We start from the raw sequence: 24264 nt of genomic DNA, 5'->3' as shown, positions 1-24264 counted from the left end.
ATCACATGAACTAAACAGCTAGCCAATTGCATTGAGGTTTCAAAATCATACAATGCGTTTCATCACGGGACATCACCTGATCGAAAAAAAACAAAATATCCACCCTCCGCAAACTACTTTCCCACCCCCTCTATTTGAAGTAAAACCTTTAAACTTTTTCGCCATGTCAAACGATCAACCACTGATCTGTCAAAGTTATGCTTTGAGGGTATGTTAAAAGGTAAAAGAGTCAGAGGAAAGCCACAGAGAGGAAATGTTTTTGATTGGACATCTCTCAACAGTTGGGCGTCCATCAACCAACTTGCCCTGGATCAGAAGGAATGGCGAAGTCACATGGGTTTGCAATCCGCACCAAGTGGAAGATGCGACTCATGATAAGATTAGGCACCAACTCTGCCAACCCGGTGTTGTCCAGGATTCATTAGCAAAACAAATGAAAGTAAAATACTCCTGGGCGATGCCGAATTATTAAAACTAGTCCTTAAAGAAACGTTTTGATTGAAAAACCTTCCATTAGAATTTTCTGACCATTCTTGAGCATCGCATTTCTAAATGTCTTTTATTTTGCTCTTGCAGGAGAGCCCCTCATGGTCCTGTCCCGAAGAAGATGTCTGGTCCAATTATATGCACGACAAGCCCAAGTGAAGATCACACCTATAGTGCTACATCTACCGCTGCAATTGATGACGACAGTTATGACGTGTCGAGCTCTTCCATTGATGATGAATATGACTTTGGCCCAGATGCCGTCGATGAAGAAGAGGAGGAAGAAGAGGAGGAGGAGGAGGTTGACGATGACAACAATGAAGAGGAGGAGGAGTATACTGACTTTGATTGTTACCATAGCGACTTTGAGGAGGGCAGTGTCAGTGGTGGAGAACAGGAAAACGGTACCTCGACGCGGCCTATAGCAGCAGCTACTGCCACGCCACCGACCAACACTGCTTCTGTTGTGGCCACTCCCACTACAGCCTCTACGATTACTCCCCTGTCTTCGACGGGTCCTCAACAACAGTCAGGTAGCTGCTTGATTAATGAAAACAAGGAGAAGCTTGGTGGTCGACAGTACCGCGGCAAGAAGCAGCGCCTTCTTACGATGGATGAGGATGAAAAAAAGAAAATTGCCGAGGGAGCTGATGCGCTATTGAATCTCGCAGGGATCAAAACGTCGGAAATGGTGGCACCAGTTGTCATGGCAACGCCTGCGGAAACAATGCCTGTCCCGTTGCCTGCTGCTTCGGAGGTTGTGCCGGCATCTACGCTGGGAGCTGCTTTTGTAGAATCTCAAGTAGTAGATTCAGAATGTTGGACGGAACTATCGAGTGCCGTGGCTCCTGAAGCTTCTGAGCACCATACTATCTCATGACGATCGGAATGAGGTGTTTGTTTATTCTCCCCTCTCCCATTCGATATGCAAAGAAGAGAAAAGATGAAAAATATAATAATAATAATAATATAACAAATCATGCACAAAAATGGAAATAGAAAAAAAATGGACTTGAAGAGTTAGTTGAAGCGTCTGAACCTTTTTGTTCGGCCGTCTGAAAGGAATGCAAGTTTTTTATAGAAATGTAAGAAATTTACAGGTAAACCCCTTCCACACACACACACAGATAATTTTCTCTTATTTTTTATTTTATATATATACACACACCTATATTTTGTTTTTGTTTATTGGTAGAAAATGGTTTTAGAACTCTAAATTCCAATGTTTACAAAAATAATATAAAACAATTACATTTTACACTGTTCATTTTCTTTTTTAATGTTTATTTTTAGTATATTTGTAAAAAGTGTCAAAAAAAAAAAAATTATTAAAGACTAGTAACACATTACTTTTTTTTATACATTATTATTTGCTTGTTTTTTTTTTGTTTTGTTTTTTTACAAAAATGTGTAAAATATTTAAAGTAAGTGTTTCTAATCTTTCTTAAAACTTTTTTTTTTTTTTTTACATTTTTTAATGTTTTTCCTTAAGATAAAAACGAAAAGTTCAGAAGGAAAAAAATTCTTTCAAATTGTGTAAGAAAAAAAAAAATTTTTGTTTCAAACGAAAATGTTTGTTTTACACTTAAACTTTTACAATCTTTTTACAGTTTTAGTTTTAAACATTTTTCTACTTATTGTTTCCTTACAAACTGTTTACTAAAATTGTACCTTTTAGACAAAGCACTTTAAACTAACAGTTTATAGAGATGAACAAGTCATTATTTCCTAAAAGAAAATTTCTGTGAATGCAGAAACCATTTGAAAAAAAATACTAAACCATAAATCAGTGCAGATTTTTTAGGGGGCGAGGAGATTGAAAGAAAATCTTTTTCTCTTAATTAGTTCTCAATGGTTGTGTTTAGTTAACGTGTGGACTGGCTGGCTGCTCTCTGTTCATGAACCATTTGATTATAAAAAAGAAAAGTCTTGGTGCTTATTGAGTTAACAACGAACATTAAATAACTGTAAATATGATTCTTTGTTATATGGATTTGTGTCGAAAAGTTGAGTTTCAACCATTTAATAAAAAGAAAAAAAAAATTCTATTAACATAGTAAGAAAAAAAAAAATTTTTTTTCTTTTGTTACTATGTTGATAAAATAACTTCTGACACAGATTTTTTTTTTTTTTTTTTTAATCTCTCAAATTACAGAGGATGATAATTTAATTTAACTAAAACTCTTGATTTGGTCCAATCGACTTGTTGACAATTTCTGAGTAAATTTGTATAAAAAAACAAATGGTGTTGAAAGTCATTTAATTCTTAGGGTAAAAAAATTATATCTTAAATAAGAAAAAAAAATAAAAAGAACTGTGTTTGTTTCTATTAAAAGATGAAAAATAAATATAATAATAATATAACAAATCATTCACAAAGATGGAAATAGCAAAAAAACATGGACTTGAAAAATTAGTTAAAATGTCTGAACCTTTTTTGTTTGGCGATTTGAAAAGAAAGATTTAAAAAAAAAATTTTTAACTAAAGCTCTTTGATCAGATCGACTTATTGTTGGCAATTTGTAAGTAAATACAGAAAAAAGGAAATCGTGTTGAGAATCGTTTAATTCGTAGAGTCAAAACATATCTTAAATAAGAAATAAAAAATACAACTCTTCCAAATACACACTTTAAGTGTAATATGCAAAAATTAATCATCTATATACATAAAAAAAAAAAAAAAAAAAGCTACAATTATTCCCAACAATACTTAATATTCATCACGACTCGTATCCTGGAAATTAATTTAACAGCCAGTCTGCGACACTGACTTCCGGAAATAAATTAAAAAAAATGAATAAATAAAACAAAGGAAAGCCTCACCAAACAGTTGTACACGTTCCTTTTTATTTTTCCCCTGAAGAAGAGATACTGCTCTTGAAAATTGGGGACATCTTGTATGACACACATTATGTTGCTAAATAAACGTAATATAATTGAGAATTATTGAAAATTTCTTCTAATATTGTCATTCTTTTATATTTTTACTCGTGTTTCCTACATTGATATAGCCTCCAAACACAACTCCTTTCCAACAACTATGTGTTTGTTTCTATTAAAACATTTCTATTCTGAATAATAAATTAGCAGACGACAATATTAGAATCATATTTGAAGAATTTTATTTGGATTGTTAACTTAAGAAGCACCAAGATTTTTCTTCTTTTTTTTTTTTTTAACAATCTTCAGATAAATTTTAGCTACTAATTGAAAACTCTTCTGATCTGTAACTATTGTCTTTAAGCATTTGAAACCCCACTCCTAACAGTTGGTTATATGTAATAGTGAAATACTGTGATTAATGAGAGCAGGGGTAAAGGCCACCTAAGCTCATAGATACTCGGCATAAAATTATCCAAAGAGTTGATATGCCATAAAACTCAATTAAACAAAACAGTTAGCATTATATTTTATTTTTTAACACTTTAAGTATAAATTACTGAGTAAGTATGAATTACTTTGGATCTCTCAGACATTAATGTTGACCTCTGCTGGCAATTAAAAGTATTACATTGTAAGACTTGTATACACGATAGGCCTTTTTGCTAGAAATAAAATGTATCTGTTTTTTTTTATACTACACTTTAGCGTTTCTGGTTTGTGCCAATCTAGAGTGCCTTTTTTTAGAGGAGCTGGATTTCCTTGCATAAAAACCGACCTTGCATCTAATTCTCCTTTTTGTGCAAAGGCAATTAAATAAGGACTAACACTTATCTCCTTTCACCCACATAAACAAAATAAGAAGTTGCTTAATTTTTCTCCTTGTAAAATCAATTAAAATTCTGGGAATTGCAGAGCATACATAGTAATAGTTATTATTGGCTAAACTAGCATGATAACCGTAACCCTACAGCAAAGCACCTTTTGATTGGTCTAACGCATAGTACCATGACATAAACAGCCAATAAAGTGTAAACTCTGTTACAGTCAACCAGAATGGTTTGATCATTACCCATTAAGTTGACAGTGATACCTATTTCTGAAAACCATAAATATATACAGGGCTTTTTTGTAATTCAGTTCGAACATCTTCATAAAAAAGATGACAGATTAAGTATTTGTATTATTTGGGTTCTTCGGACTACTTTTCTCATCTAAAGTGTTATTTTTGCAATGTTTCAGTCACTGTAACTTCCGACTATCTTCAGCTGTATAAAACTCGGGAGGTTACATCAACCGAAACGTAAAAATAACAAATCAAGATGAAAACAGTCCGAATAATTCAAATAATAAGAATTATTAATCTGTCATCAATTTTAAATTATATGCCTATTATTTGGATTCTTCAAGATTACTGTTCCCATCTTTAGGGTTATTTTCACGTTTCAGTCAATGTAACTTCCCCAGTTCAATACACCTGAAAAAGGTCGGAGGTTACATTGACTAAAATGTTGTGAACATAACACTCAAGATGAGAACAGTAGTTTAAAGAGTCCAAATAATATAAATTATTAATCATTCAGAAACAAATTGATTATGAATTGATTGTTAATACTGTCTTTCGTTTAGTTAATTAAAGGCAAAATGCAAAGAAATTCTTTAATCCATAAAAATTAGAGCACTCCAGAGAGTGTAGACTTCCACTAAAGTTTAACAATACTGACATGTTGAATCATATCTTTTCCTCATATTTATTGGTTAAATGTATCAATCACAAACTTTTGTCCGGCATTAACGTTGTCTACGTGAAAGACCTTTTTGAACAGGGTTAATCCAAATAATATTTTTGGATTTCTGAACGAAATAAGATTATAGAAAATTATATATTTTACCTGCTTTCTTTAATTTTAGTTGACATTGAAGAATATGCCCAAACAAAATTCATACCAAACCTATCTAGGATTTATTATAGATGCAAAAATAATAACAACAAAAAAGTCAAATCTAATTTATGAACCACAAAATAATTCTTCCCCCTTTATTACTTTTCAACTTTTTAATTTCTTGTCTCTTGCTTAAGAGTGAAATATCAATACTATTTTCAGTTTTTCCTATCTCTATTTTGCTTTTATCTTGTCCAATTTATTATTTTATCCAAATATTTTGTCATATATCAATTTTTGTTACTAGGAGTTAATTTTGTGAATCTTTATTATGTTAATATAATAGTGTTCAATATCAAGTAGAGCTCTGTGTGTGTGTGTATATATATATATATATATATATATATATATATATATATATATATATATATATATAATGGTTGATAGATTGGTTTCCTAGTGGTAAATCCAATGAAACCCATGTGAGTATTAAAGAGTGCTCAATGGAGGATGGAGCTGGTATTTAGTCTGTTTATTATACAAACATTATGGGTTACATATGTGCATACATGTTTCAGTTGAATCCTAATTCAAGGAGAGCATCAGACCAAAAATAATGTAATAAAAAAAGTGTAATATTTATATATGTGTTACATATTACATTTATGTATGTGTTACATATGTGTTAAGATCAGAAAAACATTGGTACCACCATTTTCAAATCCAACACAAAGTGAACCAGTTTCTGGTCACTTATGCTGAACTCTCTTCAGCTTCTGTTTATGCCTGTCTTCTTACCAGAAATGATACCTCCCCCTCTTCCAGTGAGACTAACACAAACAGAGGAGTCCAGCATAAGTGACCAGAAACTGAGAAACTGGTCTCCTTTGTGTTGTATCTGAAACCGATGGTACCAATATCTTGCTGATCTTCTGTAACATATGTATACCAGACAATTTAATATAATTTGACTTCTGTAGATAGTGAGGTATATTAACTCTTTAGAATGCTTTTAATCCTAACTGCTTATTCATAAAATGATTGTTGAATAGCTGCAAAAATCGTTTGCAAAAAATTGTCCTTATGTGCGTTTTGAGTCGGTTTACTCATTCAAAGTTTTATTCAAATGTACCAACAAACATAAGCCCACAAACCGTTTCTAACATATAAAGTTATCCTGACATATTTTCAAAGTTAAACCCAAATAGCATTTAAGCTGATAAATCAAACTTCTGACTCGCTAATTTTTTTAATTTTTTCTTTATTGCTGTACCCTGATATTAACAGCATAATAATGTTCTTTGCCACAATTTATTTTAATAATTACTTAGTCCGAGTGAGACAGCTGTTAATATGAAATATTTTTAAATAACCACCGAAAAAAGTAGATTGAAGAATAGTTGTCATATAGGCAAACTAATAAAAATTAAAAACTAAAATGGCTTAATTGCATCCCGGGTAATTTCGAGTAGGTACAGTTTGTTATATATGACTGAAAATAAAAACTAGAGCACTCCAGAGAGAAGAGCTTGTTATATATATATATATAAGTTCAACATATTGTTTTCTTTGCTTTTTTTCTGAATAATTTTTAATATAAATTATAAAAGAACAGATGTCAATTCAATTGCACATTTTTATTTTATTTTAAAAAGAAGCTATAAGTCTTGTCTGAACATTACATTTTTTTTTAATTATAAAATAAGATAGCCAATTTAGAAACCGTAAACAGACAGCCATTTTTTTTTTTTTTTTTTTTTTTTTGTGTGGAAATAGTTTTAATGATTTTTAACTGATAAAGAGTGACTATAAAGGGAGGTAATTCATTTCTCATTAATTAATGTTTGCGATGATTTTCTTTTTTTTTTTTGTGACAACGGATGTCAGACAAATAAATTAATATTTAGATTATAATATCCATAAAAAAAAAAACTTCCCAATATTTTATAGGCTATTTTCCACAATTCTATTTTAGTTTGGACATCGATACAATAAGTTATTATATGAAATTGCTAACAGACGGACAAAGAAATGCTGAATAAAAAGTTAAAAAAAATAAATAAATAAAATGAAAGCTTAAAGGCAGCAAAAAAAAAAGTGTTTGCAAGGCAAAAGAGAATCTCAAAGGACTGTATTCAATTCCGATTCAATGCTTTCAATTTCTCCTCATATTTTTCAACTATGCATAAACTGAGAACTGTTAACTTTTCCATATAATAAGATACATAAGTACTTAAAAAAAAGGGGGAGTCGCCAAATCTAGTCTTCTATGGAACTATTCAATTTGTTGGCCAAGTGTTAATATTTGTGTTCTGGGTCGACTACAAATATTTTTTAATCGGTCTTTCATATCCATGCCCTACGTTATCATCACTGCTTGTGAAAATGAAACTTTTAATCATTTTTATTTTATTTTTTTTTTTTTACTCTTTACTCTAATTGTTAGGCAAGTTAAAAACTGAAATGATCCAAGCTCCAGATCTGCTCTCTCTTAAACAGGCAGGTGGTGCAGTCTATTCTTCAAGACATGCAACTTCTGTACTAATTTGCGCATGTAGTATCCCAAAGAAAAGACATTGGATAGTGTCTATCTCTCCTGCTCATAATAGGTACTATTCTTTGCTCCCCACCTGCACATTCAACTTTGACTTTAGAGGTTAGATGTTGGTTGTGCAATATATTCAAATAACTCAAGTTTTTGAGACCACATACACGTTACCACCCTCTCTATCGAAACATGTTTGTAGCAATGTTGTATATCTATATGGGTTTTTATTTTTGGAGGGAGGCAAGCATAAATGTCGGTTTTTCTGCCAGAACGATCAACCATACATTCCCAACAATTATTATTTCTGACAATTGCAAAGGACAGTTTATATTCCATTCTCTATGAGCCGTAAAATGGAGGTGTGAAGGGAGAGGATGTTGTTTTGAACTATGGAATTGGCTTTGTTTGTTCAATCCTTTTTGTCTTCATTTAAGCATTAATACTGTAAGGAAATGTATGAACTTGCTGTGCTTCCCCTCAGCTATGGGTGAAATATTGACTGGTGATAATAGGTATTATGTTCGGGCATAAAATTAGTCAAAAGGGTGTCAATATGCCATAAAACAGATAAACTCATCTATCGACCAGTCCATTACAGAAGATTCCCTTGTATATAAACAATACAATTACTATCACTTTTTTTCTTTTCTTGTTTCTTTCCTTTTTTTTCTCTTTTTCTTTTTTTCTTCCTTACTTTTTCTTTTTTTCTTTTTTCGTCTGTCTTTTGTGTATTTATTCTTTTAATTTTTGTCTTTTTTCTTTTCTTCTTTCCCTTTCTTCTTTTCCTTTTCCTTCTTTTTCTTTTTTCTTTTATTTTCTTTCCATGTGAATAAAGAAAGAACAAGAAAACCTAACAAAACTCTTCCTCCAAGAAAATAAAAAAAGCCTTAAATTTTACAGTTTTCATGTGATTTCTCGTACAAATAAATTTCGTGATCGTTTATTTCTTTGTGTTCAGAAATGAAAAATTGGTGTTGATATTAAAAATAAATCGGCCTTTCCCCCTTTTTCTAACAGCATGCGACTTAAGAATGCAAGTTCAATTGCCGTGGCTGATTGTTAGCCATACAGGCTATGGAATTGACAATGTCCAAATTTACTTGAATCTATCATATTTACTTATATTAAATCCTCAAACTCCTACCAATTATGATTAAATAGTAATTTTTGTTCAATGCAGTATCGGCACTACTCTCAGAATGTTTTCTTGAGGGGAGATGTATGTAGCAGAGTGTGATACATTCTTTGATCCACACGGTTCAACTGTAATTCACTTTATCAACGGAACCAATTGATGGTCTGTCTGCAGTGACAGCGGTGATGTAGCAGCTAAAGTTCCTGTGTGTCTTCTCTCGCCTAGTAGCTCCAAAATGATTAACATACAACACAAAAAAACTCTTAACAACGCTGTTGCTCATTGGCTCATAATCGTTGGTGTTTTATTTTCTTACAGCACTTTAGCTTCCCATCACCCGCTCTCAATATGCAAGAGCATTGATTGAGCATTGAAAAAGGCAACCAAACCCAATTTGCCAAAAATAGAATTTTTTTTCTCTTCCTATTTACATGTCACTTTGGACTTTCTCTTATGACGTTACTTCCTGTACACCTTAGCTTTAGTTCTGCTTCTTTTAATTTTTAATTTATGTGGAAATTTTCAAAAGCTGACTTTATTTTTATATAATCACATCCAAATACTGCTACGCAACTGGTATAATGGATACCAACTACAGAATCAGTGGTGGGATTAAAATTTTTTAAGAACAGGTTCTAAAACAGATTGTGTATATATATATTAATATTATATAAACTGTGATGTTAATAAGAATAAAGAATCTACAGGTCTGAATAGGGGTTTATGTATTTTTAACAACCGGTTCGCTGAACTAATAATATTTTAAGCACTGGTTCGCACAAACCGGTGCAAACCGGCTGAATTCCATCACTGTACGGAATCCACTAAAGCATGTTCAAATCTAGTTGGAGCCATTATATTTACTTATACTGTAATATCATTAGAGAAAGATATGAACCCCTCACCCTCCTCAGCTATAGGGAAAAACATAGCAACTTGCGTTCAATGTATCTTTTGCAATAGAAACTGTTTCAGCATTAAATAACCCAAATATGATTGTAAAAAAAAAATATTCATGGTCATTACTATCATCTTAAATAGTCATCAGCTAACCGCAGGCTACACATTTTCTTAACAGCATACGGTCTTTCATAAGGAAAATATTTCTTAACATATTTATGTACATTTGTTTTTATGTATTTTAAATTTCCTGCTGAGCTTAAAAGAATGACAATAGATACATATAAAATATATGATGGTATGTTTTTATTGTTCAGTTGTAGCAAACAAGTTGACTCGGAAAGAGACAATGGTGAGAGTACGAAGTTGGTTAAAACTCATCTTGAATTCACTAGCCAGACGCCTTTTCTGCCAATCTCTGTTTGGGTTACTTAACATACATTTTTCGCCAACATATGGTGATTTGCATCAAATCACCATATTTAGATACTTCAGGCCAGGTTGGTGTCTGTTATGTCCAATACCACTGATCTGATAATCATCATAATAACTTTAACTTTCAATTTAAAATTTATAAATGAACTTGTTTTGTTAATTTCATAAAAATGCATCTGTAAGTTTAAATTTTAATGACATTTTGTTCACAGATTATGAAAGTATCAATTTTAATTCACACTGACTAAACGATTATATTAGGTTGGTGCAAAAATAATGTTGTTTTTTTTTTTATCATATATATACTTCGAAAAAAAACATCTTTGCACAATATATATATATATATATATATATATATATATACTCTGTAATGTATAGTTGCAGCATCATATGTTACTAACATTAGTATCATTGATTATTTGTCTTTTCTATTTTACGATGCTTACATATTGATTTAGTATGACCTCAAGCAGGTTATGGTCATAAAAAAAAATACTTTAATCATTTGGATTCACCAAAGTCAGAAAACACTTTATTCAAGAAATCAAGGGAAATAACTCGATAAGCCGTTTTTAACTTATTTCCCCTGAACGGATTAAATTGAAAATTAAAGAAATTATAAAAAAAATAAGGCTAGAAATGGTAATATATATTATTAGAGCTAGAAGTACACTGAGGTCCTTATTCATTCTTGGAGATGCCTATTAGTAGATATAGTAATTTAAAATTGTTTTATAAGAAATGTTATTACTGAAGAAACAAGAAATCCACTTTCCATATTTCTAACACAAATGTTTATGCATATATTGATGTGCCGTTTTTTTTTTTATTTACTTTGATGTGTTCATACTATATCTTTGTATCTACTTTGATTCAATTTATGCATATAAAATAAAAGTAATATTTATTCATTTTTTTTTAATGGATACATCTTTTCTTTTTTTTTCTCTTGAAAAATATACCACTAAAATTTGTATACAGAATATAGGAAAATCTAGTAAACCATTTTCTAATCCTGACATCTCCAACTTTGAATTTATTTTGCTATCCAATGGGCGTCCATAAAAATAGATCTACATTCTATAAGTTCATTGTAAATATATCCATACAAGTATTGGTTTGCTCTTTTTATTAGTGCCAAATAATAAAACTTAATCAAACTATTTTTTATGTATTTATTATTAGTAGTATTATCTCCTCCCGCAATACACAGGCATATATATATATATATATATATATATATATATATATATATTAATTCAGTAGAATACAACATTATGGCATAATTAAATTTTTCAATCCTGCTCTAAAAATCAATACAACAATATTTCTCCATTTTATTTACATATTTCATAAAATCTTTACTGTTATTGCACAAAGGTATAAAAATCCGCAGGGTGAGAGTGAGGATAACTTATTTTGAATTGAAGAATATAATAGGAGTTGTCTACCTTAAGAAGTTTAAGAATGTGCAAAGAAATAAAAACCAAAATGACCTTGTTGCATTCTAGACAATGCCAAGTAGGTACAGCTCCCAAAGATATTTAAACAACATAATCAATTATACTATCTTGCTATGTATTCATTTTCTTTTTGTTTTTTAGGATATGGGGGAGGGTTAAGTATTTAGATCTGTTGGAAACCAGTTTTAATTTAATCTTTTTTTATTCCTCTGTTCATCCTCAAATGCAGTGTTCCTCTCCCTACTACTCTTATTCATAATATAGCAGATGAGAAAGAGCATACACAACTGCTTGGAAAGTCTCGATAATTCTTGTGTTTTCACAATCGTTCTCGTATAAAACGGCAAAAAAGGAGTATGTTTTGTAAATCAACGTAGAATTGTGTGTATCACCTTGCTGTGACAATCACGATACATCTTAAAATGCTGGAGCGGGGAAGGATGGGTGGGTGGGCATGATCATAGCCACATGAGTTTTGTTTGTCTTTTCCAATCTCCAACCAACAGTTAGCTTCTCTCCACCCATCCCCGCCATTCTACATTTTCCTTCCAAAATCTGTGAAATTTTAACCTTTTCAAAAAGCAGCTTTTCCTACAAAAGATGGGTGCTTATTCAGATTGACACTTACGGTGATAAACAATAATTGCCACTATAAGTGCCAATCTGAACAAGCACCAAAAGATGTTCTTCCAAAAATTTTCTTACTAACAAAATCTGCATGGTTTCTTTATTTCACAGTCTCCCTCCAACCAAATTTCAAAAGATCTTGAAATCGCCTCACACATACAAAAAAAATTTCTTTTATAACCACACAAGATCGTAGCTAACAACTTCCTTTCTGCACAAAAAAAAGATAAATCAATCAATACAATTGCACCAAAAATCCCAATACTAAACTTATTGATTTTCTTACATCAAGTTATCTTAATAGATTTTCAAAGTCAGGCCAATCAGATTTTGCTTCTGACAAGCCAATTTTTATTTGTTATTGTTGTAGCATGTTATTGGCAGTTTAATAACATGCTTTACTACAATTTATTTTACAAATTATTTAGTTCATCCCATACAACAATTTAATAAATCATTAAAACAACAAAGAATATTTTAAATCAGCAATAGGAACATTTTAATTGAAGAATATAAAATAGGACTAGTCTCCGTTACAGCTAAAATCCTAATTCTTTTTCTGTATAAATTAAAAATAAAGTGCAAACAAGTTTCCAGGCTAAACAGATTTCCCGGTATCCCAGTTAGGTACGATTAAGTGTTTTGGTTCTTCGATATAAAATGTGCTCAAAAGAGAAATTAGTGTTTTCGTTTGTTTAAAGATCACAAATGAATCCTATAATTGAATTTAAACCTTACAAGCTCTTCTCTCTAACCAACAGTTTCTTTAAACACTTCAAAATCACTTTATAGAGAGAGAGAGTTCCAAAGGGAGGTAAATAATGTGTAACTATTGCCGATTTTTTTTTTTTTAAATAAATTGTGCGCTAACAATCATAAATATGAGTTGTGTTGTTGTTTGTAGCATAACTGAGTTACTGCCCTTATGTCATCAGTTCCCAAAGAAATATGACGACGGTTTTTTATGATGATCAACAACTAGTATATATATATTTTTTTTTTAATAATGCGATAATATTTAAGTACTTCCGACATGCCAATTAAGTAGATATCATTACTTTTAGTTGAAATTGATATAAAAAGTTAGTAGATACCATTTTTTTTTTTTTTCGTTTTCCAAATTTCGCTATTATAGTGTACTTGCACCAAATTTTCTTCCTGTGATTTCTTTATACAGTTGGATTCTGATATATATTTTTTACTTAGGAGTCACCACTTATCAAGGCAGTACGGCACAATCATGTTGACACACCGGTTCTCGCCAGATCACCGAAGTTAAGCAACGTTGAGCCTGGCAAGTACTAGATGGGTGACCATTTGGGAAGGCTAGGCGCTGTATGTACCTTCTCGGAAGGTTGGACGTGGGGCCAGCACTCTCACCCTGTAAAAAGAACTCCTCGCTACAAAAACATCTACAAAGTTGTAAATGGCCTATGCCCCTCCAGAGGCTCAAAGGCTATGGATGTATGGACTTATCAAGGCCCAAAAGCCACTTGAGAATAAGGGTTTATGAATGTAAGGTATTAGTGTAGTAATCATTAATGGTGTAAAAATTGGGTAGAATTTGATTATTTATGGGGACAGCTCTGTATAAATTAAAAATAATATGCAAACAAATTTAAAAACTAAACAGATTTCCCGGTGTCCCATTTAAGTACAATTAAAGGTGTTATGGTTCTTCGATAGAAAATGGGCTCACAAGGGAAATTAGTGTTTTATTTTTGTTTTGTTTTTTGTTTTTTTGCATAAAGATCACAAATGAATCCTATATCAGTTCTATAAATAAATATTTTAATGAAATCTTCCAAATAGTGATGTTTCTTTTTTTTGTCTTCCAATTTATTGCATGTAAAATTGTCAAGTGTTAACTAAATTCAAAAAGTACAAATTTTGCTTAGTAATTTCTTGGCCTCCTTTCTCTTTCAACATCTCTAAATTAAAGAGAGATGCTAAAAAGACCAAGATTCTCATAAACGACCCTAATCATCAAAGGATGTACTAAAAATAATCTTTCTCCTCTTATAGATAAAAAAAGAGGAAATTTTAAAGGGTAATATTTTACGTTACACTGGCCAAGGGGAATAATTTTATTATTTTCCCTTGGCCGGTGTAACGTAAAATATTTCCTTGTAAAATTTTTTCTCTTTTATCTATAAGAGAAGACTATTTTTAAGATCATCAAGCCCAAATATCAGCTGTTATGATACTGTAAGCAATTACAGGCGTAATTTGATTTAAAAAATTTTTTTTGAGAATTAGTCCACCAGGCAAATTATTCCTCGTAATATATAATAATTAATAGAGGATTGATTCTATAACAATACATATGCAATCTGTATAAATAAAAATATCATGATTAAGCATATTATACAGCAGGGCAATGCTGGGCGGTCAGCTAGTATATATATATATATATATATATATATATATATATATATATATATATATATATATATACTAGCATTTCAGCCCAGCATTGCCCGGGTGTTTGGAGGTGTATATTGAGCAAAAAAATTTTTAAAAGGGGTCATTTTTTTTCATTTGACCCTTATTATGAACCCTTAACATTTATTGTTTTGGGCTCAAATCAAGTTATTAAGTTAGATCCATGTCCAAGGAACCTATATTTAAAATTTCAAGTGTTTAGACCCCAAATTGGCGGAGGAGTTTGGTAGAGTTCTCAAAGGTCAAATCGTTGAACTTTGACACCTTAACAGCCAAATTTCTGGCCAAAAACCGATTATAAAGATTTCCCCAAATCTCCATACCCTGTATATCAAATTTCGAGTCTGTAGACTTAAAATTGACAGTTATTGCGTAGGAAAATGTACACACACACACACGTTCACTTTTATTGATATATAGATATATATACCAACAATTTCCCAAACTAATCTCAATTATTTCATTTGTTGTCTTTTTTCAATACAAAGACTTCACAGTGCCAACACAAATATATTTTCTTTTAGCTAGAAAGGTGACTTTCTAATTTGTTTGTTTTCTTATACTTCCATTTGTGCTTATCAAATTCACCGCATTTAATTCCTCGCCAATAAAAAAAGCCTGTGTATCAGAATCGTTTTTCTTTGTGAGTTTCATTAGAATTTGATTTGCATTATGACAAAAGTTCTTCATCCGTTCGAAATAGGTAGCGGAAGTAAAAGATGAAAGGAATATTCACAAATGACAATGAAGATTAGCCTTAACCCCTCCCCCCCACAAACACACACAATTTTTTTTTTAGCTCATAAGCAAAGCAGCATTCGTGATAAACATGCTGCTTCTTTATCTTTACATTTTTTAATGGTTTCTTTATGCAAATTAATCCATGTGATTTAATTTAATATATAAAAGGCTATATGTCTGTCTGTCTGTCTGTCTCCATATTTTCAAACTCTATCTCTTCCAAATCTAAAAGTCGCAGAGCAGTGCTAGGGGCCTCAAATGATTGGATATTTTTATGGACTGTTCTTTTATTTATGTAAATTAGCCGGTTAAATTAGTTTTTAAGGGATCAAAAAGGCGTCAAAATTGAAAAAAAAAAAAAATCGTTATACATTTTGTACATTCGTCTTAGTTTATTCTTAGTTCATATGCGTGTCACGTTGGCACAGTGGTAACGTCACCAGCTTCGAATGCTATGGTTTTTGTTTTCAGTTTTGATTCTAGCTGATGGCACTCAAATAATTTTTTTTTTTTTTTACTTTTAAAATCACGACTCCATAATCATATATACGAAATCACGACTCCATAATCATATATACGAAATCACGACTCCATAATCATATATACGAAATCACGACTCCATAATCATATATACGAAATCACGACTCCATAATCATATATACGAAATCACGACTCCATAATCATATATACGAAATCACGACTCCATAATCATATATACGAAATCACGACTCCATAATCATATATACGAAATCACGACTCCATAATCATATATACGAAATCTGGACAAATTAAAATATATTTAAGCATATTTTACGACCTGGCAAAGCTGCCTGTGCATTCCTAATAGACATTGTTGATCAAAAAATAGAATTCTAATTTTTATTATACTTATACATTTTAAATACTAAATATAGAAGGAGTTACGCAAAGATATCAATGGTTTTTATGGAGCCATGCTGTCTTTGCCTATTAGGCTAAAAAGCAAAGCCTGTCCTATGTCATATGATCCTCTATGGTTTGAATCTGGCAGAGGAGTGTAGATCATTCTCATAACCATACAATGTGCATGACATGCTTGATTATATTTAAATTTATCACAACCATACGCAGTATGTAAGTATGTTTAATTGTATTTCAGCCCAACAGACGAAAATTTTGTATGGTTCTATAAAACCACTGGCACTTACGTTTCTTTGGGGTTTTTTTTTTAAATTGTATAATAATTATTTGATATGCAAGAATATATTAGGCTCTTACATAAGTAATAGAGTATTTTGATTTAGCTTTCTTCAGAATCACAGTATTTATTCTCTCTCACTCTGTATATATGTATATGTGTGTGGAAATTGGAAGCCTTCATTCAGTCTCGAAAGACAATGGATACCCGCCCTGTAAGGGTAGCAGCACATGAAAGTGTGAGGCAAGGGTTGCACAATCTTCAACCACATCTGAATCAGCACTGCTTGAGTCCAGTGGCAAAGAAGAGTCCAGTATGACTGGAAACAATACTGAGATAAGCGGAGAGCACATACAGCACCTGGAATTCCCAAATGGTCACCCATTTTAGTATTGACTAGGCTCAACATTGCTTAACTTCAGTGATCACATGATTATGCCATATACATCTTTTATAAATTAGGATTTTCGTATGTGTATTTGAAATACTTCTGTTATAATTGGTATAATTTAATGTCCGTTAACATTTCATCACAAATTTTTTAAAAATCTTCTACCAACGATGCATGTAAATAAATTTGAAATCTTGCTTCTCTGTTTTATGGTTCAATGAAAATAGACCCTTCCTTTCCAAATTCTCGTTCGAATTGAACTACAATTAAGCCTGTCCAGTAATGTTTACGTTCTCACGACCATACACAGTGTATAACATGTTCAGCTACATTTAAATTCTTGCAACAAGATAATTTACTAAAAATTGATTCTAGTTTAATAGAAACTTTTAAAATTTACTCTTCTAATCTAATGTTTTTTATAGCTTTATCAAGAGTCATATTTTGCTTAATAAAATGTCTGGCCAAGTTTAAGAGAATAATTTTGTTCATTGTTGAATGTAAAGATGATTAGAAAAGTTGTTTTATACAAAAAAATTTTTTTTAATTGATGAAAATTTATTTTATCACAACTTCACAAATTCACAGGATTTTATGATTTGGTCTCGACCGATCATAAATCTCGCTGTTAAATGTTGAAGGAAGAAGAAATGAGTTAAAAGTAAATTAGTTAATTTTGACTCATTATTTTTTACATTTTTTTTTTTTTTCCATTGTCAACATTTGTTTAATAATTTAAAAACAAAAAAAAACAACTTCGGAGGTTGCTAAAAGTAGACTGACCAGCCTAAAACTACAAGACTGGTTCTAAGCTACTATATTCTGAAATCACTAACAACTGTATGTTATGCTCACAACTAGTTTTTTTCTTCTTCTTCTTCTTCTTCTTCTTCTTCTATTACTTTTCATCCTCCAACACTTTTCTTTTCTTTTTCATTAAAAATTTTTTTTTTTTACAAGATTTGAAAAATGTGAAATCATTTTTTTTTTTACCTATTTTGCAATGTAGATGAGGAGACAAAAGCCCACATTTCTAACTAAAGACAATTTTTTTGGATTCCATGTTCTCTTTCACATAGTACTTCCTGTCAAATTGTGCGAATGGGATTAATACAGATAAATCCGATCTTCTTCATGCATGACTGAAAAAATGAGTGGAAAATGTGTTTTTAGTGCTTCACTCGTAATGCAAGTTGCTTCATGTGCATATATATATTTTACATGGAGGTCACCACTTATCAAGGCCCAGAAGCCACTCGGGGATAAGGGTTAAATATATATAAAAAAGCTATTTTGGTAAAATGATTTTTCAATTCTATTTCACTCATTGTGATACCAATCCTTTTTGTTTAGAATCTTAATGTATGCTAAACATAACAGACCATATATAAAAGAATAACAGTGTAGTTACATTCCAAGATCCAAATATTTATTTCTAATGTAAAACTGCTCCTCCAGCATTGTTAAAATTTTGGTAAATTTTTTTTTTTTTTTTTACAGATTACTGTTTTTACATAAACAGTAATATGTCGCTACACATTCATGAACATGTTTCGGTCAACTAGTTACTAGCAACTAGAAACCTCTTCAGTTAGTAACTAGCTGACTGAAACTTGCTCATGAATGTGTACTGATATATTACTGCTTAGGTAAAAACCAATAGAAAGTATATATATATATATATATATATATATATATGCACACTGATAGCTACAGAAATCTGCATTTTTCTCTAAAGAGTTTTGGTTTGCACTTGTATCTACAGTGCCTGATATCTTCTCACCCAGTTTAATATTACTTAAAACAAATAACCTCCTGAATTTCACTCTAAGTTTGAATATCATGCTGTCTAAAGATTGTGCCCGCTCGCGAGTGAAACCATGATTATGGTTCCTTAAAACCATGATTCTTTAAATAATATATAGACACACTTTTTTTTTTCTGTCTCTCAATAAACATATTTCAAAGGGGTTTACATATTATTCTCTTTCACTCACTCCTCTCAATATCATAAAACAATAAATTTTGTATGTTATTAAAAAAAAAAAATGCCCCATCTTTTTTTTTTTTTTTTTTTCTAGTTCCTGTGATAATTTTCAAACTACAGCTGTACATTTTTTTATCCCTTTTTTTTTTTTTTTTTCTTTTAACAAAACACTTATCCTTTGGATGAACTTGTTGATACAATAGTTCAAAGGGATTATTATTATTAATAATATAATTATTATTATTATTATATATAGCTTATAATGGTTGTGCCAAATATTTCACTTTCTCTCAATTTTTCCTTTACCTTATGAAATTTTTGGAATTTTTCCATATTGTGTAGTTTTACAGTATAAAAAGGAATACAAAATACACAAATGCGTCTTTTTTTTTTTTTTTTTTTTAAATAAAAGCAAAACTTTATCTTCACGAAAGACATGAAAAGCACATTTGTGTTCTGTTAGAATTTTTTTTTTCTTTTTTTCCCCCCTTGCAGCGTTTTGGGATAAATTGATTGAATAATAAAAAAAAAAAAAACTATTAAAAAAAAAAACACAAAAATGGTTCTTAAACTTAAAACCAAACATCTTTCACTATATTCTCCGTAATTCCTCATTTCACCAGACGCTTTTTTTTTTTTTTTTTTTTTTGAAAACGCGTGTACAAGGGTCTGAAATGAAGAACAAACAAACAAAAAAATAGACAACAAAAGAAAGAAAATAGATGTCTGTCCTTTTCCTCGGCTTTGGACAAGTATGAAATGGACAAATCGAGTTTTGGATATACTTGCTGTGACATTCTCGATCCAGATAAAAAATTGTCTTTGTTTTTTGTTGTTTTTTATATGAAAAGAAAAACACTTTAAAGGTAAGAAAAAGACATATGAAAGGGTTCATAACGGTTTCAATCCGTGTTGAATGCCATTCTCTGTTGAACGGTTTATTTTTCCCTCCTGTCCCTCATCCCTTCTTCAAAGTAAAAATAAAAAAAAAATTTTTACTGAAGAAAAACATTTCCTCCTTGGACATTCCACACACACAAAAACGGACACTCACGCGCACACTATATACTTTTCCCCGTGGAGCTGGGTTCCACTATAACATTTTTTTTTTATTATCTTCTCAAACATTTATGTGTTTCAATTTGTTTTAAACCCTCATGTCTACTTCCAGCAATGGTTTTGGGGCTATTTTCCGTTGAAGGAATTCCTGTAGTCTACCTAAATAAAATAAACAAAAACAAAAAAAAAACTGAAACATAACCTTTCAGCAACCATTTCTTTGCTGACTTTTTCTCCCTATGCAAATGGGATTTTAAAAAAAAAAACAACAAAACGAAAAAATACATCCTTCACATGTTGTACGCATGATTGTGTCAATCGAGATTCCATTTTTTTATACATAAAGGAAATTAATTTTAGTTTTTATTAAAAATGAACGTTGTTATCTTCCATTTTAAAATATTTTTTTTTTTTTTTTTTTTAAACAACTGTTTCTTTTTTTCTTATTGTCGAAATGATTCAGTTGTACGAGGACGTCTTTCGTAAGGTGCATCCACTTAATCTTCTCTTTTACTAATGTAAAAGCTGTTTCAAACATAAGCATGACCAACAGACAGACAAAACCGCTTGGAAATATATACATTGACATATCTGAAAACGCTATTTCAAATGGTAACGTGACACGGGCAACAATAAAAGCTATATATCAAGCTGAATGAAGGAAAATGCTATTTCAAATTTAAGCCTGACGCATGGACAGATAACCTCTTTTCAAGATGAGTGGATGCATCTATGAAACCCGTTTCTTTTATTTCTTCTTGTCAAAATTGTTCAAAATCAAAGGAACAAAATTTCTTAATGTACTAAATTGATAGGAAAAATTTGTTGTAATTTTTTTTGTTTCTTTCTTTTAGAAATACACCGTCATGATTTTTTTTTTTTTTTTTTTTAAGTATGCTTTTTTTTTCATGCCGGTTTGATTACAAAGAAGTTTGTTTTTTTTTCTTTTTTTTTTTTTTAACAAAGTAACAAAGTTTTTTGTCATTATTTTTGCCTTCCAGAAACCAATTCATTGTATCAGGATCTTTTTGTTTAGTTCCATTCAGTTGTGATCACATTAGCTGAATGATTCTTGATTTTTATATATATATATATATATATATATATATATACATATATATATAAAATGTATCTGCAAATGGTTCTTTTGTTTTTAAATGTTTTACGAAACAAAGAAAAAATTGTTTACTGGTTTTATAGGATTCTGTCTTTCATATTTTATAGAAACAAAAAAATTATTTTTTTTTTTTTTTTAATATAAAAATTGCCTTGCTAATTTAAAGGACTTTTTTTTTTTTTTTTACTAGGAGAAAAAATAAACTTTGTCTTATCTGACATCTGGTAGCTACAGTTAATATTTTTCATTCATTTTGTTTTTTTTTTATAATATAAAAAAATCAACTACTCAAAATCAAGCCGAATCAAGATGGCCAACTTTCTACATAGAAAAAGCTCATTATCCTTTCATAAAGAGCCTTATAATGAATAGTAATAAACATAGCTTATCACAATAGTTTACTGCAGTTTCAGAATTCTTCCAATCTTTGAAAGAATGTTAATAAATTCCTCAACACATTTGAATACAAATGTAAACTTTGTTCGTATTATTTGAATTAATCGGAGTGTAGTTCTCGACTTGAGTTTTATTTGCACAACATTTCGTTCAAAGTAATCTCCGACCTTCAAATAACATTCAAGATGAGAACAGTAGTTTGATTAATTTAAATAATAACAATCATTCCTCGCCTAACAAAAAAAAAAAAAAAAACAGAACTATAACTGTAAACTTTAGGGGAAATTTATATTCAAATGCATATAAAATTGATTAATTTTTTAATACAAAGATTGAACAATGAAACTGTAATAAAATATTATGATGAGCCACATTATACACACACACATATATATATATAGAGAGAGAGATGAAAAAAAGAACAAACCAAGTCCCACATCCATCAACATTTGTCTTTATTGTAAAATTTTTTCTGGATAAAGATGAAACGTTGATGGACATGTGGTTTGGTTTGTTCTTTTTTATCTCTCTATCTCATCAGAATAATAATTCCATTATTCTCATATATATATATATATATATATATATATATATATTAAAAGGCCTCATATGTGGTTTGAAATGTTGATTTCTTTTTCTTTTCTTTTTTTTTTTTTCTTTCTTTTAAATTCCATTCTTCTCTTTTCCTCCCAATGAAAAAAAAAACATTTTCGGGGGTTTAGCAGAGAAGTCAACAAACGACTAAGGAGAAAAAATCAAATATACAATAAATAAATGTTATTATAAGCAATAAAAGTTACTTTTGTACCTACCCTTTTTTTTTTTTTTTTTTTTTTGTCTTTTCCAAAGTAGTTTTACATGCTTTTTTTTTTTATCTGAAATATTCATTTTTATTTATTTACTTTTTTTTTTTTACAGTGCAGTTTTGCAAACAAGATGGTGGCCTAGGGTCTGCTTGATAGAAAACAAACATGCCACCATATTGTTTATCAGCTAAAAAAAGAAAAACCCAAAAACATTTGGGATTAAAAAAAAAAAAAAAAAAAAAAAAACATTTAAAACTACTTTGAAACCCACAAAAAAAAAGCCAGTTAGATACAGAAGTAACTTTTACTGGTTCAGACCACATTTATTTATTGTATATTTCAATTTTGGACCCATTTTTTTCGTTGATTTCTCTGCTAAATACCTCACATTTCTTTCTAAGTAGCCTTGGTGTTGAACAGGTGACAATTTTGTTGGTTACCTTTGTGATAAGGTTTATATATGCATACATATATACATACATTTTATATATATATATATAATGTATACTGTGTGTATAGTATATATATATATATATATATATATATATATATATACAAAAGGTTGTTGTTACATTGGGCTTTTTCCCCAAGTTTAAATACCCATAAAAAAAATGCAGAATAGTCTGGAACCAAAAAAAAAAAAAAAAATTAAAAGAAAAATTAAAAAATAAAAACTTTTTATCTACTTTTTTTCTAACGTATGCATGCTGTATGATTAAAAAAAAAAACTCACAAAAAATGAAGTTAATATGAATTTCTTCGTTTTTCTTTCTAGGCTTAAAATAAACACTTGATCATTAACTGATCGTCATATTAAAAAAATTTAATGAAATTATTTTTTTTTTTTCATTGAAAGACTTAAAATATTTTTTAATGTTGAAATATTTGAAGAGTAAAAAAAAAAATCTTCACAAATTCTTATTTATTATAGATGGTGTTTGATTTTTTTTTTTTTTCTATAGAGTAAGAATGCATGATTATTATTCTATTTTTTTCTTTAAGTATATCCCCATACTTCCGCATCCGCATTTAAAAATTTTTTTTTTTATTAATCTATAAAAGTATCATCTTCAGTATAATTTATTCTAAAATTTTAAAACTTTTTCTAAATAAGAAAATAGATGCGAACACATAGATTTAAAGGCTACCCAGCATAGCACAGCGGGGGGGGGGGGCACATAAAAAAACATATGTTTAAAAAATAGAAATATATTTTTTCTAAATTAATTTAGTTTGTAAATTATTTTTTTTTATTTTTAAAATATTTTTTTGTGGATTTTTAATAAACTATAATAAAGTAGACTTTTTGTCTCATTAAAATATAAATACAATGAAAGTAAAACATTTAATTTGTTTCTAACTTTTAGAAACATATATATATTGGTATTGGGACGATTAATCAGGTCAGGAATCAGAAAAATCAGAACTTTTTTAGGGATATTGGAATCAGAAAATTTTCTGCTTATTTTCCGATGCCAAAAATGATTCTTTAATTGTTTTGTTTGTTTTTGTCTAAATCTTCATTTACCATTGCTGGTACTAATAATAAAATAGTAAATATTTATTGATTTTAAACTACCAGTAAAACTAAAATCTTTCTATTACCCCCGCCCCCCCCACACACAAAAATATATGCACATATTACACACAAACACAAAAATATATGCACATATTACACACAGACACACAAAAATATATGCACATATTACTCACACACACAAAAATATATGCACATATTACACACAGACACACAAAAATATATGCACATTATTATTACGGTAATCCGAA

General features: G+C 30.0%; 1 protein-coding gene across 4 annotated transcripts in view; it reads left to right on the top strand.

Moving 5' to 3' along the window:
- LOC145243933 (uncharacterized) overlaps window positions 1-21930 on the top strand; it is a 409975-nt gene extending 388045 nt beyond the window's left edge. For all 4 annotated transcript variants that reach the window (XM_080107058.1, XM_080107061.1, XM_080107059.1 and 1 more), the window contains one exon: window positions 577-21930. In XM_080107058.1, the coding sequence (XP_079963184.1) occupies window positions 577-1366 (790 nt within the window). In that variant the 3' untranslated portion in view covers window positions 1367-21930. The remainder of the gene's footprint in view (window positions 1-576) is intronic.
- Window positions 21931-24264: the final 2334 nt, after the last annotated feature.

This window comes from Euprymna scolopes, chromosome 22 (genome assembly GCF_053919585.1).
Source record: "Euprymna scolopes isolate OS-2025 chromosome 22, ASM5391958v1, whole genome shotgun sequence".
Lineage (NCBI taxonomy): Eukaryota > Metazoa > Mollusca > Cephalopoda > Sepiida > Sepiolidae > Euprymna > Euprymna scolopes.
Note: the sequence above shows the minus strand (reverse complement) of the source record. Positions and strands in the feature narration are given on the sequence as shown.